This window comes from Oncorhynchus tshawytscha, linkage group LG01 (assembly GCF_018296145.1).
Source record: "Oncorhynchus tshawytscha isolate Ot180627B linkage group LG01, Otsh_v2.0, whole genome shotgun sequence".
NCBI lineage: Eukaryota > Metazoa > Chordata > Actinopteri > Salmoniformes > Salmonidae > Oncorhynchus > Oncorhynchus tshawytscha.
Genome location: NC_056429.1, coordinates 66,475,299 through 66,495,094, shown reverse-complemented (window position 1 = coordinate 66,495,094; position 19,796 = coordinate 66,475,299). Strand labels below are relative to the sequence as shown.

Genomic DNA, 19,796 nt, shown 5'->3' with positions numbered 1-19,796 from the left:
ATAAGAATTTGTTCTTAACTTGCCTAGTTAAATAAAGGTTTAAAAAAGTTTAAAAATGAATGCTGATTGGCTGACAGCCGTTGTATGAGACCATATGCCACGGGTATGACAAAACATGTATTTTTATTGCCATATACCACACCTCCTCGGGTCTTAGTTTAATTATAGAAATGCTACATTTATTCTTCCAATTATGGGCTTGTGGTGCAGTTAACTAAGTGAAAGTAAGAAAGTGGTGTATATTTCAGAGGACGCTGACATCTTTAAAAATATGTTTAATACAGACAAATGAACATTAGTTAAACGTTCTAGCTCATTCATGTCAGTCAATCCTTTTAAGACTGCATAATAGGAAAAAAACATTACCAACAGAACAGATTAAGAGAATAGTAAAAACTGACTCAAGACAAGTGAAATATTAAATAGTTAAGAAATGTAAAAGGAAAGTCACATTCTACTAGTTCTGACACCCGAGTGGTAATTTGGACCTGAGTGGGGTATCGTGAGTGTCATTTTCTGCCATCTTGGAACGATTGAGGGATTTGTTTTCCTTCTTGCCTGCCTTCTTTTGCTGAAAGGAGAAAACATTACATTCAAACAAAGCCATAGCTGGGGCTAGGAGCGAGAGATGACAGTACATTAACAAAGAAACACTGGGGCAATCTTACCTTGAAGAATGGCACTCTTCCATTCTCGTAGCACATGAGGTTTTCGTCGATATAAGATGGCTCAGTGACATAGCTGTCGTTGTAGCCGCTCAACTCGTCCTCCAGAGAGTCCTATGGCAACAGATGTCATAACATCTATTCTGTACACTGAACTTCACCCTTTCCAATGTCATTGCCTATTACATGCTGAATAGTCTAGATCAGTCAGTATTCATAGTCCGTGTATACAGTAGAGGTTGACCAATTAAAATCGGAATAACCGATTAATTAGGGCCGATTTCAAGTTCATAGCAATCGTAATCTGCATTTTTGGACGATTATAATTGCAATCCACGAGGAGACTGCGTGGCAGGCTGACCACCTGTTACGTGAGTGCAGGCAGCAAGGAGCCATGTTAAGTTGCTACCTAGCATTAAACTTAAAAATATGTACATCATTTTTTAAAATCAAGCTTAACATTATCACTAGTTAACTACACATGGTTGAAAGATATTACCAGTTTAACTAGCTTGTCCTGCGTTGCATATAATCAACGCAGTGCCTGTAATTTTCACTTCTCTTGCATTCAGTGTAAGCAGAGTCAGGGTATATGTAGCAGTTTGGGTTGTCTGGCTTGTTGAACTGTGTGAAGACCATTTACTTTAGATTTGTGTATTGTAGTGAATTGTTAGATATTACTGCACCGTTGGAGCGAGGAACACAAGCATTTCACTACACCCACAATAACATCTGCTAAATATATGATATTTTGCAAAAATGTTTAAAGCAGCTCTTCGCAATACTTGAAGCACAGCGATGTTATTGACTTCAAGCCCATCAACTCCCGAGATTAGACTGGCAATACTATAGTGCCTATAAGAACATCCAATAGTCAAAAGGTTTATGAAATACAAATGGTAGAGAGAGAAATAGCCCTATAATAACTACAACCTAAAACTTAACTGGGAATATTGAAGACCCATGTTAAAAAGGAACCACCAGCTTTCATATGTTCTCATGTTCTGAGCAAGGAACTTAAACGTTAGCTTTTTTTACATGGCACATATTGCAATTTTACTTTCTTTTCCAACACTGTTTTTGCATTAAATAATGAAACCTGTTCAATTGGTTTATTTGAGACTAAATTGATTGATTTGTATTACATTAAGTAGACAATACTGTTCATTCAGTATTGTTGTAATTGTCATTATTACACATACAAATATCGGCACACTTTTTGGGTACTCAAAAAAATAAAAATATCGGTATTGGTGTTAAAATCAGTCCCCTAATGTAACCGTGACAGTAATCTGCGATACTGCCCCAAACCGACATGACCCAACCAGGTAAAATTGGGACCTAATGTGTACCTGATCGACCTGCTTCTCCTCCTCTACTGTGTCACACTGGAACAGGGCTGCCTGCAGCTCCTCCTGCTGGTGGCGGAAGCTGTCCAGCAGTTCAGCTCTGCTCTTCGACTTGGCCAGGAGACATGGGTACACAAACTCCCTCCTCTGAGGAGTTGTACCTGCCAGAACAAAACAATGTCAGTGACTCAGACTATACATGTAGAAGAAAAAAAGCCAACATAACATTTTTAGATGGCATTACATCCGCGTCAAGCTCACCAGTTGGGACATCCTGTTTGAGCTGCTTGCTGAGGAAACTGTGGACACTGACCACGCCACCCTCCATGTGGGCCTTGAGTTCTATGTGATGGTGTTCCAGAGTGTTCTGGTACAGTGACGTCTGCTCCTTCAAGGCACCCAGACCCTCCTCCACCAGCCCTTGCTGCCGCTTCAGTTGACCACTCACCTCCTGGACCCTCTCCTCACAGCTCTGCTCCACCCTCTGATTCACACCAGAGAAACACCGGTCAAGATTTCAGTTATGATGAATACCGACATGTAATGAGCTACTCAGGGATTTCGAAGCTAACCATTTTTGTAAAACTAAACGGTGTAGTATCAGACTACTAATATTTTCCAGCACTGAGCCAATTTCAGGTCTGCTGAGCGCAAACTTGAACCGTGTGCAACTTCCAGCACGTGTTTACTGTGAACAGAGGCTTTAATTTACTGTTTCAGTGGCCAAATAGCCTACTGTGACTATTTGATCATAAATGTACACCTACCAAAGTGGCTTACCATAAAAAAAATATATATTTCTTTTAGAAAACGCATCATGTAAAATTAACATGGAAATTGGTTATATCATTCAGCCTACAGTAGCAGCCAATAGTGTTTAATGTAGGCCTACATTCCATGAAACTTTTCCTTCAAACAAGGTGGTGACTGAACATCGTTGTTTAATACAAGAAACCAAAATAGGCATAGTTATTCCCATATCATTATTAAAGACAATCAGACAAGTTATGCTACCCTGTGCCTATTGGCTACTTAGCTTATTCAGACTCGTCTCAAAATAAAAAACACTTCCCCTTAAGACAAAGAAAAGCTCTTTACCTGGCACGCTTTTCAAAGATGGCTAGAAAATGTACACGTTTTGTGATCTTGTAGGAAGCACAAATTTGCTATGACTGGGTTAATAATTTACTAACTAGCAAATATATATATTTTACCTTTATTTTACTAGGCAAGTCAGTTAAGAACAAATTCCTATTTTCGATGACGGCCTAGGAACAGTGGGTTAACTGCCTGTTCAGGGGCAGAACGACAGATTTTGTACCTTGTCAGCTCAGGGATTTGAACGTACAACCTTTTGGTTACTAATCCAATGCTCTAACCACTAGGCTACCCTGCCGCCCCAAATATGAACAAAATGTGCACACGGTGCTACATGCGATTGTTTTGAGATCAAAGTGTGAGCTGCATAAATCACAACCGCTCATGCTGTGAAACAGTCCAGTTCAAAGTGAATGGCACAAATCCATATATGGCAATTGTCTACTTGCACATAGGCCTACTGCAGTTGTGATTGTTATGCCGCACTGGTCTGTGTAAAGGAATACAATAGAATCTTACTCTGCTGCGTTCAAATGTCGATCGACCGAGAATAATCCATTCGTTCTTCCAATCTGAAAAAAAGTGTACTTTTCCATATATAGACACCCTACACGCCGAGCTGGTCTGATGCTTTAAGTGCACTCTTAGATAAAATTACTCGTAACGGGCGAATGTTTACTGGTTGCTCAGGAAGGAAAGTCAGATCTGTGGAAGACATCCAGATAAAGAAGAGGGTATAGGAGCAAGCGTTGCGTGAGTATTATGCGCCAACGGGTGCGATTAGAATATTTTTTCTTATCATTTGGAAAAGTGCACCAGAGTGTTAAGGAAAAAATGAAGCCTTTAAAACAGCAAAGACAAAAACAGTTGCATGCATTTGTGATTTGCAGTTTATTTATCGCTTAGGAAAATTATTCAAAGCTCCCTTTCTTATTCCGTTTTAAAACTAAAAGTTTGATTACATTTCAAAGCATGAATGACTCGTATGCTGTGTCATGACATGGACTGATACATACAGTAGCATACAGTGCCTTTGGAAAGTTCAGACCTTGACTTTTTCCACATTGTTAGCATTATTCTAAAATATATATTTTTCAATTTTTATAAAGTAATCCTCAGCAATCTACACACAATACCCTATAATGACAAAGCGAAAACCAGTTTAGAAATTTGAGAAAATGTATTAAAAATGGGGGTGGGGGGGAGAAACATACCTTTACATAAGTATTCAAACCCTTTGCGATGAGACTCGAAATTGAGCTAAGGTACATCCTGGTTCATTGATCATCCTTGAGATGTTTCTACAACTTGATTGGACTCCCCCTGTGGTAAATGCGATTGATTGGCCATGATTTGGAAAGGCACACACATCTATATAAGGTCCCACAGTTGACAGTGCATATCGGAGCAAAAATCAAGCAATGAGGTCGAAGGAGTTGTCCGTAGAGCGCCAAGACAGGATTGTGTCGAGGCACAGATCTGGGAAAGGGTACCAACATATTTCTGCAGCACTGAAGGTCCAAGAACACAGTGGTCTCAATCATTCTTAAATGGAATTAGTTTGGAACCACCAAGACTCTTCCTAGTGCTGGCCGCACAGCCAAACTGAGCAATCGGGAGAGAAAGGCCTTGGTCAGAGAGGTAACCAAGAACCCAATGGTCACCGACAAGAGCTCTATAGGTCCTCTGGAAATGGGAGAAACTTCCAGAAGGACAACCATCTCTGCAGCACTCCACCAATCAGTCCTTTATGGTAGTGACCAGACAGAAGCCACTCCTCAGTAAAAGGCACACGACAGCCTGCTTGGAATTTGCCAAAAGTCAAACCCTCAGAATATAAAAACAAGATTCTCTGGTCTGATGAAACCAAGATCAAATGCCAAGCTTCATATCTGTAGGAAACCTGGCACTATCTATACAGTGAAGCATGGTGGTGGCAGCATCATACTGTGTGGATGTTTTTCAGCTGCAGGGTCTGAGAGACTAGTCAGAATCGAGGCAAAGATGAATGGAACAAAGTACAGAGAGATCATTGATGAAGAGCGCTCTGGAGCACAAACTGGGGCGAAGGTTCACTTTCCAACAGGACAATGACCCTAGACACATAGCCAAGAATGCAGGAGTGGCTTCGGGACACGTCTCTGAATGTCCTTGAGTGGCCCAGCCAGAGACCAGACATGAACATCTCTGGAGAGACCTGAAAATAGCTGTGAAGCAACACTCCCCATCCAACCTGAGAGCTTCAGAGAATGGGATAAACTGCACAAATACAGGTGTGCCAAACTTGTAGAGTCATACCCAAGAAGATTCGAGGCTGTAATCGCTGCCGAAGGTGCTTCAAAGTACTGAGTAAAGGATCTGAACACTTGTGTAAATATGATATCATTTTTTTTTGCTTTGTCATTATGGAGTAGTGTGTGTAGATTGATGAGTAAAACATTAATTTAAATCCATTTTAGAATAAGACTGTTACGTATCAAAATATGGAAAAAGTCAAGGGGTCTGAATACTTTCCAAATGCACTGTATGCATGTATACATACACACACAGTACAGGTCAAAAGTAGACACCTACTCATTCCAGGGTTTCTTTTTTCCTATATTGTAGAATAGTGAAGACATTAAATCTAAGAAACATACAAAATCATGTAGTAACCAAAAGTATTAAATCAAACTGATTCTTCAAAGTAGCCACCCTTTGCATTCTCTCAACCAGTTTCAAGAGGTAGTCACCTGGAATGCATTTCAATTAACAGGTGTGCCTTGCTAAAAGTTAATTTGTGGAATTTCTTAACATCTTAATGCGTTTGAGCCAATCAGTTGTGGTGTGACAAGGTAGAGGTGGTATACAGAAGATAGCCCTATTTGGAAAAAGTTCATATTATGGCAAGAACGGCTCAAATAAGCAAAGAGAAACAGTCTATTACTTTAAGACATGAAGGTCAGTCAATCCAGGACATTTCAATTAACTTGAAAGTTTCTTCAAATGCAGTCGCAAAAACCATCAAGCGGTATGATGAAACTGGCTCCCATGAAGACCGCCACAGGAAAGGAAGACCCAGAGTTAACTCTGCTGCAGAGGATCAGTTCATTAGAGTTAACCGCACCTCAGATTGCAGCCCAAATAAATGCTTCACAGAGTTCAAGTAACAGACATCAACTGTTCAGAGGAGACTGCATGAATTAGGCCTTCATGGTCAAATTGCTGCAAAGAAGCCACTATTAAAAAGGATACTAATCATAAAGAGACTTGCTTGGGGCAAGAAACACAAGCAATGGACATTAGACCGGAGGAAATTTGTCCTTTTGTCTGAGTCCAAATTTTTGATTCCAACAGCTGTGTCTTTGTGAGATGCAGAGTAGGTGAACAGATGATCTCTGCTTGCATGGTTCCCACCTTGAAGCATGGAGGAAGAGGTGTGATGGTACATTGCTGGTGACACAGTCAGTGATTTATTTAGAATTCAAGTCACACTTGCACAGGATAGCTAACAGCATTCTGCAGCGATACGCCAACCCACCTGGTTTGCACTTAGTGGCACTATCATTTGGTTTTTCAACAGGACAATGATCCAACACACCTCCAGGATGTATAAGGGCTATTTGACCAAGAAAGAGTGGAGTGCTGCTTCAGATGACCTGGCCTCCACAATCACCAAGCTCAACCCAATTGAGATGGTTTGGGATGAGTTGGACCGCAAAGTGAAAGAAAAGCAGCCAACAAGCTCTAGCATGTGGGAACTCCTTCAAGACCATTGGAAAAGCATTCCAGGTGGAGCTGGTTGAGAGAATGACAAGAGTATGCAAAGCTATCAAGGCAAAGGATGGCTACTTTGAAGAATCTAAAATATATTTAGATTTGTTTAACACTTGTTACGACAAGATTCCATGTGTTATTTCATAGTTGATGTCTTCACTATTATTCTACAATGTAGAAAAATAGTACAAATAAAGAAAAGCCCTTTTAATGAATAGGTGTCCAAACTCGTGACTGGTACGAATATGAAATTCAATCTCCTACATTTTCTTAGACAATTAAAAGGCAAGAACTGTTTCCTCATTCCGCTGCTGCCTCCGCCACATTGTTCTCAACACCAATACGCACACTGGTTAACTTTGCTATTATGTATATAGCAACATAGGGAAAGGCGCCAATTCAAAGGCACACTGAAGATTGTCCACAGTTCTGAAACAGCGACCTCTATCCAACACAGGAGAAAGCGCATGTTACAAATGATTATTTATTAGTGGTGCATAATTATTTTCACACAACGTAACCATATACAATTTCAGGTATCATATGTTTTTGAGTGAAGACTATGCCATCTGTGGCCTCCACAATTGTTTTATCTAACGAAACAGGGTTGAAGCAGACAGCTCGTGCACCATGAAAAAAACGATTTGCGATTGCTCGACCAGTCAACTAAATGTGACCAGCCCTAATGAAGTCTGATAAAAAGGTCTGATCCTGTTGGTATCCAACATGCCATCAGACTGCTGAACACTTGAACTGGACTGCAGACTCTACAAACCTTAGCACACATACAGTACATTCATGACACACACTACTAATGATTGCTAAATACTGCACAATATAAAACACTCCCACCCCCCCAATCCCTGCCTTCCCCAAAACACATGAAAATATTGGACTATAAATTGTGCCTTCCTGTATTATAATAAGTGTACTCTATTCTACTAAGCTATTTACTTCGTTTGTATTCTTATCATTTCTTACAACTGAAACTTCTAGGCCAAGAAAAATTGGCTAAATAGCAAAAAACACATGTTAGTACTCCATTTCATAAAGTACCACCAAGTCCCTGTTTGAGGTAAAACTGCACAATATTCTGTCTGAGTGTATAGTTTACCTGTAGCAGGGTCTGAGCAGAGGCGGTGTTCTCTCTCATCAGGGTGAGCTGAGCATGGGAGTCAGTGCTGTCCTTGGTAGAGGCACACCATTGCAGACTCCTCTCACACAGTTGGGTCAGAGAGCTGTGCAGGTGGCTACAGTAGACGGAGCACTCCTCCATCGTATGCTGGGCCTCCTGGGCAGTCTGCTGGACCTCAGAGATAAGGCTAGCGGTGGAGGACGCTAGACGCTCCTTTTGGGTTGCGGTCTGGTTCTCAGCTGCACTGCATCTCCTGGAAGACAGAATCAAATGAATTAGAGGCTATGCACTGGCAAACATAAAGTGAAAAGAGTAATATGCAGATTCAATGGACAAATTCAACGACATGGTAGGGCTGACTCCAATTAGTCAACCGGTCGATTGTTTGGTCGTTAGGCTGTTGGTCAACCGAGATTGTGTTACTGCTTTACTAAAACACACAACCAACTCCGTGAACTAATCCATTGGAGGCCAAGACTAAAAGCCAATTTATGTTTGATCTGAAAATGTGGTTTGAGGCTCCATATGGAGAGATTAACGCAATTGCGGAGCCTCCAGAGGCATAGAGGCGAAATCAAGCTATGTACTGCGTCGCCATGCACGTCCCAAATGTTGTAACAATGAGAAGGGCTCTGTACAGCTCCGCATTGACATGACATTGGTTGACGGTAGGTGGGGGCGGTACATCCTGTATAAACACAAACTCACTTCTTTGAGAACAGCTGTGCATTGCGCCGTTAAGCGCAAGAAGTATGAATGACCTGACATCTGATGAGACTATATCACTGTAAATGCTGCATGGCCAATGCAGATGTCGGATTGAGCACGCACAATGCACTTCCCTCTCCAGAATGCGCTCTCTCCCGCAGATTTGTGCACATTCATAACTTTATTGTGTGAATTGTTTGCATATATCACCAGTAGTATATTTAAGCAATAAGGCCCGAGGAGGTGTGGTATATGGCCAATATATATATATATAACAGACATTGTTCGCTGAGTGCACAACCTATGCTGTTGTTTTGGTTTATTTCATTCCATTTAACAAATTGTTAATTTAGTAGTATTTTGTTTGGAGCTCTGCGGTCGATGTTGATTAAGGACACGCACGCATAGAAGTAGGCCTACAAGCTACCGTGAAAATGTAGACAAAGTGTTTATTTGGGGATATGATAGTATCTGATTGGCTTGACGCACCATCACTAATGACCTGTGGAGCTTCTCAAAGTAATGTTTTCACCTCAAACGGCAGCTGTTTTTACATCCATTGAGAATTACAATAGTTAGACGACTTTCGGTTAACCACAAAAATATATATATTTGAGTCGAGACAGCCCTAACGCCATGGACAGGTACATCACGGCCAATGGCCCAGTTAAGACAGCCCAGTTGCACCTACGTTTGCAGGGTCTGCTGAAGGGACTGGACAGGGACCTGCAGGGCGTCGGAGGCACTCATCATGCCGGCGTAGTTATTCTGGGTCTCCATGGCCAGGAGGTTGAGCTGGTTCTGCAGACACTGGATCACTTGGGTCATGCCCTGTAGGAGAGGTGATGTCACAAGGTCAGATCAAAAAAGCACACTTGTTGACCAAAGCCTCAATAGTGAGAAGTTTCTTTTTTTTGGGGGGGTCAACATCCAGATGTCTAACAGGGACTGGACCAACGGTATAAAAGCAGAGTAGACATTGCCAGAGCAATCCTATTGTGCATATCAAAGTGTATTACTTTGACATCTTGTTTTTTTAGATGATTGCAGAGGGTGATAAGACACTTTATAGACCACTCCAAATCGATCCCAGGCCGTACCGTCTGATGCTCCTTGTCTGCTCTGCTGATCTGTTTCTTCAGGTTGCTGTGCTCAGTCTTTAGGGAGCCGAGACCTGCTGTGGCAGTCTCCCTCAGGGCAGCCAGGTCCTGGGCATGGCCACTGAAGAACGACGTCATCTCCACCTTCATGGACGCCATCTGGGAAAAAGGAAAGCATTCATTAAATTGTCTAACAAGTCTCTAATAAGCAAAGTATTTAGAGTATATACACAATGCATTATTTCAGCCAGCTTCACTTACCTTAGCTGCCAGGGCATGGTGGCTCCCCAGTGTCTTCTTCAGGCTGTCATTCATGGCCATGATGGCACTGAAACCAGGCAACATCTGGGCCACCAGGACCTCCTCAAGCTCCAACTTGTGCTCCTCCTGTTAAAACAGGATCATATTAATCAAGAAATGTCACACACATCTATACAGATGTATACAAAACCAGAAAAAAAGAAAAAACACCAGACAAGAACAGACATGGCTTAATTTATACCCTTACCAAAACCTGGTGCAGAGTGTTTTTGGCCTCCGCACACAGAGTCTCTTGCGCCATCAACTTAGCCTGACACTTGGTCATGCCATCAGTAAACAGGTTATTGATGCCGCAGAAGGACGCAGCTACAGTAGCCATGGCACCTTTGAAGGCTTTGTCGTTGACTGTAAGAAGACCCTCTGAGGGCGCAAAAGACATTCAATCAGATATTAATTCCTATGATGCGCTCATTTCACTCTTGTAAACTACCGGTCTATTTCAAGCTGCTCACCAACTGAGGTTTTGTAGGAGTCCAGCATGCTCTGGTGCTTGTTGCGCTGGTCTTCCACAGAGTTCTGCATCTGGCTGAACATAGCATCCATGTGGTCGGTAAAACTAATCTGGATTTCAGAGTTGTGCTCCTCAACTTTCTTCTTCCTCTCTAGCTTAGCATGCAGGTCAGATACATCTTTGGTGCTCACATCAACAGTTGTCAGCAACTGGAGAAAAAGGTTAAATCTTAAAAACAGACAGTCATACAGTACATGTTCAAATGTAATTTTAGTCATTTAGACTGAACTGTTAACCAGAGTGAATTACAGCAGTGAGTGTATACATTTTCGTACTGGCCGTAACGTCGTCAACCTAACCTTGTCTGCAGTGGTGTACAGTTTCTCCTCAGTGGTGGCCAGCTCAGACACTATAAACGCCTCCTCAGTGAGCTTCTGTTTGGTCTCCTGCAGGTCCTTGTGAGTCTCCTCCAGCTTATGGTTCTTCTCCTCCAGATCATTGATGCACTGGTCCAGCTTATCCTTGCTATCCTCAAACAGCTCAAAGACCTGGGAATGAGGGACGATCACAATATTTTTGGATTAGTCATGTGGAGCCAGTAGCCATTGTTCAGCTCATCCAAAAACAGGAAGTAAAATGACATTTTTAAACATGCTTACTCTCTTCAGCTCCTCCTCCACTGATGCAATCTTCTCGGTATATTCTGTTATATGCTCCTCTTGGGAAGATATCATGCCCGCCATGCTCCTGTGGGGTGATAAATTAAAATGTTAAACTCCTGTACTTTCTCCTTCTGAAGTGATTACATTCCAATACAGATTTTAGTAAAAATGTTTGGTTCATGAACAAAATGTGTGTTGTACAATGGGCAATTACTCATAGTTCTCAGACGACAAATACACTCCATTCTTGTCACGAGTGGCAGCCAAATCCCGTTTTAGACGCTCAATTTCCTCTGTGTATTCCTGATAAGATACAATATTTTAGCACAGACATTTCACCAAATAAGATATTCTTAAAAACATACATAAAGTAAACAGAATTCTCCAAATTTCAATTTAGAGTTTCAGTTCTTATATTCACCTTGATAAGAGTTCTCTTTGTCAACTTCTGGTTCACCTCAGGCTTGTTCATGATGTTCTTGGCCCTGTTGGCATATTCCAGCGTGCTCAGAGTTTCCTGGGGATTTCATGAAATGAAAAGTTAAAGTAGAGGCATTGCTAAAAACTAGACATCAACCTAGACACACGTGCCAAGAGACAGTAAGACAGCCAGACACCTCCAGGTTGATTGAGGCTGGGGAAACGGTGGCGATGATGGAGGTCTTGGTGCGGCCTCCCAGTGAGTCCTGGAGGATACGGGTGAGTTTGGACTCCCTGTAGGGCACATGAGGCCTCTTCTCCACCAGTGCAGTGATCACCCTGCCCAGTGTCAACAGAGACTGGTTGATGTTGCCGGCCTCCCGCGCCCGCTTGTCCACAGCCCCCGATCGGCCGATGTTCTCACTGCCAGCAAGGTCCACCTACAAGAGGAGGTCACGTTAGCGAGAATACCTAATGGGTATCACAAGCAGGTGCACATACAGGACAAATATGTGATCTTTCTTTGTAAGTCACGGGTAGAGGATATGTGACAATGATATTTGTAGGTAATACCAGTTAACCGTACCAAATTCAGTTTTCCAATCTTGACCAGTTCCTCTCCTTCAATGGTGATCTCCTTCATATGAATCGTGACAGAGAACACAGAGTGAGAGCGGCTGAAAAACAAAAAGGGGCAGATCAATAAACTATTCAAACACTAACACCTTGCTATGAGAAGTTTAGCTGGTTAGACATGCAGGTTTACCTGGAGTAGGCATTCATAAGAGTGGAGGCAGTTTTTCTCTTGGCAGATCCACGCTCCAGAATCTGGTAAATCTCATTTTTGTTGTGTACCGTGATTTCCTCCAGGCCCTTGATGATGACACCCCTCTGATGGACAGAAAGTACATTTAAAACATCATAACTAGTTTAAGAACATCACCCAATTGGTGGAATAGCAGGTTGTCTATGGAAACAGCAGTGACGTGTTGACACTTGTGGAATTCAACTAATTAGGAACGTACATAAATGTGAGAGTGAGTACTACCTTATTACGTGGATCATCAAACAATTGAAGGCGTTCAGTGACATCGGAACAAGGACTTAGCAGGTCAAACAGCTCTTCATTGTAAATCTCCAGCAAGGAAACCTTGACAGAAAACTCTGTCCCATTATCAGACAGCTTCTCAAATATCTGATGAAGTGTCCGGGGAATGATACCAGCAAGAGGGTCCTGAAAGAGTAGATTCAAATCACACATTAGTACACATAGAGGACAATAACAAAAACAGTCAACTGACAAATCTGACACAATTATGTTATACCTCTTCCCATGTAAATTCTTCATTCGGAGATCTTTCTCCTTCCATTGTGAAGGTCTTTCCTGTTCCAGTTTGGCCATATCTACATGACAAAAGCCATTTAAAATCAAATATTTTAGAAAAACAGACAGACAAGTCTTCAGTGGCCAATGTCAGCTTCTTTTTTGGGGGGGGTGGAACTCGGTGTTTGGTCGCTGCTCATGTTTTTGTTTGTAGGCCGTCATTGAAAATAAGAATTTGTTCTTAACTGACTTGCCTAGTAAAATAAGGGTAAAATTTTAAAAAATATGTTTCTTAAATTTGTGGATTGCGCTGCACTCTGCCACTAAATGTTGTCTATCGCTTGCTAGTGAAGGGGAATATATACATTTTAGAATAAGGCTGTAATGTAACAAAATGTGGGGAGTCTAGGTGTCTGTATACTTTCCGAATGCACTGTAACTGTCTTAATGCTGCTGGACCCTGCGAAGAGCCTTAATAAATATAAACATATTGCTCACCATATCTCTGCTGCAGAGGGACAAGAGCCATGAGAAAACAAGTTCAGATGAGTCATGGAAATAAGTTAATTTTTTAACAACATCGCACTGTTTGGACACTGACGAAATGTTATTCTTGCACCAGTTCAGTACTTTTATTTCCATGACTCATCTAAACTTGTTCTCATGGCTCTTGTCCCTCTGCAGCAGAGATATGGTGAGCAATATGTTTATATTTAACGCTCTTCGCAGAGTCCAGCAACATTAAGGCAGTTACAGTACAGACTCCTCGACTCCCCACATTTTGTTACGTTACAGCCATACTCTAAAATGGATTCAATATTATTTCTCTTTATCTACAAACAATACCCCAGAATGACAAAGCAAAATCAGGTTTAGACATTTTTGCAAATGTATTAAAAAACTGAAAAACCTTATTTACATACAGTTGAAGTCGGAAGATAAACTTAGGTTGGGGTCATTAAAACTCAATATTCAACCACTCCACAAATTTTCTTAACAAACTGTAGTTTTGGCAAGTCGGTTAGGACATCTACTTTGTGCATGACAAGTTATTTTTTCAACAACTGTTTAAATACAGATTATTTCACTGTATCACAATTTCAATGAGTCAGAAGTTCATACACTAAACTGACAGTGCCTTTAAACAGTGTGGAATATTCCAGAAAATGTCAGGGCTTTAGAAGCCTCTGATAGGCTAATTGACATCATTTGAGTCAATTGGAGAGGTACCTGTGGATGTATTTGAAGGCCTACCGTCAAACTCAGTCCCTCTGCTTTACATCGAGGGGGGAGATCAAAAGAAATTAGCCAGATTTTCAGAAAAGTTGTAGAACTCCACAAGTCTGGTTCATCCTTGGGAGACACCTGAAGGTACCACGTTCATCTGTACAAACAATAGTATGCAAGTAGAAACACCATGGGACCACGCAGCATTCATACCACTCAGGAAGGAGACGTGTTGTGTCTCCTAGAGATGAAAGGACTGGTGCGAAAAGTGCAAATCAACCCCAGAACAGCAGCAAAGGACCTTGAAGATGCTGGAGGAAACAGGTACAAAAGTATCTATATCCAGAGTAAAATGAGTCCAATAACGACATAACCTGAAAGGCCACTCAGCAAGGAAGAAGCCACTGCTCCAAAACCACCATAAAAAAGCCAGACTAAGGTTTGCAACTGCACATGGGGACAAAGATGGTACTTTTCTGAGAAATGTCCTCTGATCTAATGAAACAAAAAATAGAACTGTTTGGCCATAATGACCATTGTTATGTTTGGAGGAAAAAGTGGGAGGCTTGCAAGCCAAAGAACACAATCCCAACTGAAGCACAGGGGTGGCAGCATCATGTTGTGGGGGTGCTTTGCTGCAGGAGGGACTGGTGTACTTTCACAAAATAGATAGCATCATAAGATAGGAAAATTATGTGGCTATATTGAAGCAACATCTCAAGACATGAGTCAGGAAGTTAAAGCTTGGTGGCAAATGAGTCTTCCAAATGGACAATGACCCCAAGCATACTTCCAAAGTTGTGGCAAAATGGCTTACGGACAACAAAGTCAAGGTATTGGAGAGACCATCATAAAGCCACAACCTCATTCCTATAGAAGATTTGTGGGCAGAACTGAAAACCCATGTGCGAAGAAGGAGGCCTACAAACCTGACTCAGTTACACCAGCTCTGTCAGGAGGAATGGGCCAAAATTCCCCCAACTTATTGTGGGAAGCTTGTTGAAGGCTACCCGAACCGTTTGACCCAAGTGAAACAATTAAAAGGCAAAGCTACCAAACACTAATTGAGTGTATGTAAACTTCTGACCCACTGGGAATGTGATAAGAAATAAAAGCTGAAATTCCTCACTATCATTCTGACATTTCACATTCTTAAAATAAAGTGGTGATCCTAACTGACCCGAGTTAGGGAATTTTTACTAGGATTAAATGTCAGGAATTGTGAAATACATTTAAACTCAGTTTTTGGCTTAGGTGTATATAAATCAAATCAAAACAAATTTATTTATATAGCCCTTCGTACATCAGCTAATATCTCAAAGTGCTGTACAGAAACCCAGCCTAAAACCCCAAACAGCAAGCAATGCAGGTGTAGAAGCACGGTGGCTAGGAAAAACTCCCTAGAAAGGCCAAAACCTAGGAAGAAACCAGGCTATGTGGGGTGGCCAGTCCTCTTCTGGCTGGGCTATACACTTTTGAATTCAACTGTAAGTATTCAGACCCCGTTTCCATTGATCATCCTTCTACAACTTGGGAGTCCACCTGTGGTAAATTCAATTAGACATGATTTGAAAAGGCACACACCTGTCTATATAAAGGCCCCACAGTTGACAGTGCATGTCAAAGCAAAAACCAAGCCATGAGGTCAAAGGAATTGTCCATAGAGCTCAGAGACAGGATTGGGTCGAGGCACAGATCTGGGGAAGTGTTCCATATAGCCATGGCTCATGGTACTGCCTTGTTCCGAGCCAATTGTAATTTGTGGCACCTGACCACACGACTGGACAGTAGTCAAGGTGTGACAAAACTATGGCCTGTAGAACCTGCCTTGATAGTGTTGAGGCAGAGCAGCGCAGCGCTTTATTATAAAAACAGACTTCTCGCCATCTTAGCTACTGTTGCATCAACATGTTATGACCATGACAGGTCACAATCCAGGTTTACTCCAAGCAGTTTATTAATCTCAAATTGCTCAATTTCCATACTCATCACAAGATTCGCTTGAGGTTTAGTGAATGATTTGTACCCAACACAATGCTTTTAGTTAAAGATTTAGGACTAACTTATTTCCAACCATTCTGAAACAGACTGCAGTTCTTTGATAAGTGTTGAAGTAATTACACTTGCTGTAGTAGCTGACGTGCACAGTTTTGAGTCATCCGCATACATAGACACTTTACTGAAAGCCAGTGGCATGTCATTAGTCAAGAAATAAAAAAGCCTAGACAGCTGCCCTGGGGAATTCCTTATTCTACCTGGATTACGTTGGAGAGGCTTCCATTAAAGAACACCCTCTGCTATAGTGTGGATAAAGAGTTACTTGTTGTTAGACAACATCAGATAGTATCATGAGGTCCCTGGCAATTCCCAGCCCTATGGCTTACAGCAAGTAAAATTGAGAGTATGAGTAAATGTACTTGGCAAATAAAGATGATTTTGATGTCAGTTATTACTTAGTACTTACGCAAAAACTGTACAGTTGTATCCACTTATCACTTCATCCAAAATGGGACAGACAACACTCTTGTAGACGTCGATTTGCTTTGCAGCTGGACCGAAAACCTGAGGGTTTGATAACATGTAACTTAAATGTGCAACCTTACAGATGGCCTTCCAACCCAAGTAGATATTAGTGTTAGTCCATTTTACACAACATTAGCTACATTAGTTACCATATCAAAAGTGTACATTTTCCTAGCTGCCTTGTCGCCAATCCCTCCCGTTCGCACATTGATCTCTTTTCTGTTTTCAACCGTATCAATGACTCCATGGGAGGCAGACTTGCGTTCCGCGTTGTTGAAGGGTCTGAAAAGGCAAGGGCAGAGAAGTTAACGAGACATTAGTTAAGCCTAGATACAGTGCATTCTTCAAGTATTCAGACCCCTGGACTTTTCACACATTTTATTACGTTACAGTTCCCCCCCCCCCAAACAAACACCCCATAATGATAAAGCAAAAAAGTTGACCATTTTGCAGGACAACACTCCCCATCCAACCTGACCGAGCTAGAGAGAATCTGCAGAGAAGATTGTGAGAAACTACCCAAATACAGATATTTCTCCCAATCTTCTCTGCAGATTCTCTCTAGCTCGGTCAGGTTGGATGGGGAACGTCGCTGCACAGCTATTTTCAGGACTCTCCAGAGATGTTCGATAGGCTTCAAGTCCGGCTCTGGCTGGGCCACTCAAGGACATTGAGACTTGTCCTGAAGCCAATCCTGAGTTGTCTTGGCTGTGTGCTTAGGGTTGCTGTCCTGTTGGAAGGTGAATCTTAAACCCAGCCTGAGGTCCGGAGAGCACTGGAGCAAGTTATCAACGATCTCTGTACTTTGCTCCATTCATCTTTCCCTCAATCCTGACTAGTCTCCCTGCCGATGAAAAACATCCCACATATGGTGGTGGCAGCATCATTTTCTCACCGTAGGGATGGTGCCAGGTTTCCTCCAGACATGACACTTGGCATTCAGGCAAAAGAGTTCAATCTTGGTTTCATCAAACCAGAGAATCTGGTTTCTCATGGTCTGAGAGTCCTTTAGGTTCCTTTTGGCAAACTCCAAGCGGGCTGTCATGTGCCTTTTACTGAGGAGTGGTTTCCATCTGGCCACTCTACCATAAAGGCCTGATTGGTGGAGTGCTGCTGAGATTGTTGTCCTTCTAGAAGGTTCTTCCATCTCCACAGACAAACTCGTCAGAGAGGTGACCAAAACCCGATGGTCACGCTAACAAAGGCTGTTATCCTCAGATTGCGCAGTTTGGCCGTGCAGCCAGCTCTAGGATGAGTTCTTGGTGGTTTCAAACTTCTTCCAATTAAGAATCATGGATGCCACTTCTTGGGGACCTTCAATGCTGCAGACATTGAAAGTGCCTCGACACAATCCTGTCTCGGAGCTCTACTGACAATTCATTTGACCTCATAGCTTGGTTTTTCCTCTGACATGCACTGTCAACTGTGGCACCTTACAGACTGGTGTGTGCCTTTCCAAATCATGTCCAATCAATTTACAACAGGTGGACTCAAATCCAGTTGTAGAACAATCTCAAGGATGATCAATGGAAACAGGATGCACCCGAGCTCAATTTGAGTCTCATGAAGGGTCTGAATACTTCCGTAAATAAGGTGTTTTTTTAATTATTTTTAATAAATTTGCAAAAACTGTCTAAAACCATGTTTTTCCATTGTCATTACGGGGTAGTGTGTAGAACGATAATGTTTTTATTTAAGCAATTTTAGAATAACGCGCAAGAGGTGTGAATACTTTCCAAATGCACTGTATCTGGCAAGTGTTGCTGTGACACCATGTCCAAATGTTTGTATTTAAGTCCCAACTGGTTTCATACAAGTCACGTTTAGCTTACCTGCATCTCACAACGACTTGAATATTTCTCCCCTTCTCATCCTTTTTGGCAACATTGAACAAGTTGTTCGAAGCCATGTTTGCAGAACACTCAAAATCCTGCCAACGTCAACTGTAACAAATAACGTTACCGTTTTTCAATTGAAAAACGCAAATGTATTAGTTAGCTAACATAACGTTACTGTTATTCTAACTAGGCAGTTAGTTAGTTAATTAATTAACGGTAGCGATCTACTGTTACTAACTAGCGATTATCACTTCAATATATTTGCTAACGTTATCTTGCTTAGTTAGCTAGCTATGTTACATAGGCAACCAATCCAAATTTGTCATTACCAAATCTTTGCTCTTGGATTTCTCTCGAACAATTACCTTGATGACTAGCTAATTTTAACAAAAACAACTTGATTTGATTGCTAGCGCTCTTTCGTGCGGACTGTGTAGTATTTCAAACTTTAAATACTTTCATCCGAGTTCAGCCAATCGCTAAATCGGAATGTCTCAAACGCGATTTTATTGGCAGTCTGTGGTCACATGAAAAATGGAGGAGTGATGCATCACGGGAACTATAAGCTATAAATAGGGACAAATGCTAAAATACACTGTATGACCAAAAGTATGTGGACATCTGCTAACAGCTTATTCCAAAATCATGGGCATTAATATGGGATAGAGGTGAGGGCTCTGTGCAGGCCACTCTCATGCCATATTCCTATTGCTAACGTTATAGTTATTGCTATTCCATTACTTCAGTTCCATTTCTATAGTTTATGTAGTCTGGTGGCCAGTTAGTATATGAAAAGATAAAGATTTCCATTCTTCTCATCACGGACTGGTAGAGTTGGGACACCAGGAGGGTGCAATAATGATCAAGTAGAACAGAAAAATGACAGTTCTCACAATCTCCATACACGGACCTCTAGCTGCTGTCCTCTTAAATTCCACGAGTACAAAATTACTAGCTGATAACACAATTCATGTTTGTATTTACATCATATAATGTAGTGCTTAATAGAAAGTATATTTATTGTTAAATTGTAACTAGGTTTTCCCAAATGGTTCCTCTAGCTAGCAAGTGATTGTGAAAATCAAGTCGTCTGCTGTAAAACTCGTTGCTGTGTAATACGCAAAATATCGTTGTAGTGAACGGGAATATGACGTCATTACAAAATCTGTATCCCTTCTAGCCATGCTATTTTTTTGGTGGGAGGAATTATCACATTTGG

At 41.6% G+C, this 19,796-nt stretch overlaps 1 protein-coding gene across 2 annotated transcripts; it reads right to left on the bottom strand.

Annotated features, from left to right (window-relative positions):
* Positions 1 to 260: 260 nt before the first annotated feature.
* Positions 261 to 19,060, bottom strand: LOC112255246 (kinesin-like protein KIF11). Of its 2 annotated transcripts, none has more exons than XM_024428283.2 (23): positions 18,907 to 19,060; positions 18,572 to 18,682; positions 16,889 to 17,021; positions 16,681 to 16,778; positions 12,991 to 13,069; positions 12,714 to 12,899; positions 12,432 to 12,556; positions 12,252 to 12,342; positions 11,863 to 12,105; positions 11,667 to 11,762; positions 11,460 to 11,548; positions 11,243 to 11,330; positions 10,943 to 11,131; positions 10,585 to 10,792; positions 10,320 to 10,492; positions 10,073 to 10,198; positions 9,812 to 9,970; positions 9,403 to 9,542; positions 7,983 to 8,256; positions 2,276 to 2,498; positions 2,018 to 2,175; positions 669 to 779; positions 261 to 571 (listed from the first exon to the last, which is right to left on the bottom strand). In XM_024428283.2, the coding sequence occupies exons 2-23, from the start codon at positions 18,646 to 18,648 to the stop codon at positions 458 to 460; spliced, it is 3,180 nt and encodes a 1,059-aa protein (XP_024284051.1). In that variant the 5' UTR covers positions 18,649 to 18,682; positions 18,907 to 19,060; the 3' UTR covers positions 261 to 457. The 2 variants fall into 2 exon arrangements, with proteins under 2 accessions (XP_024284051.1, XP_024284053.1); XM_024428285.2 differs by having other exon boundaries at positions 18,943 to 19,060.
* Positions 19,061 to 19,796: the final 736 nt, after the last annotated feature.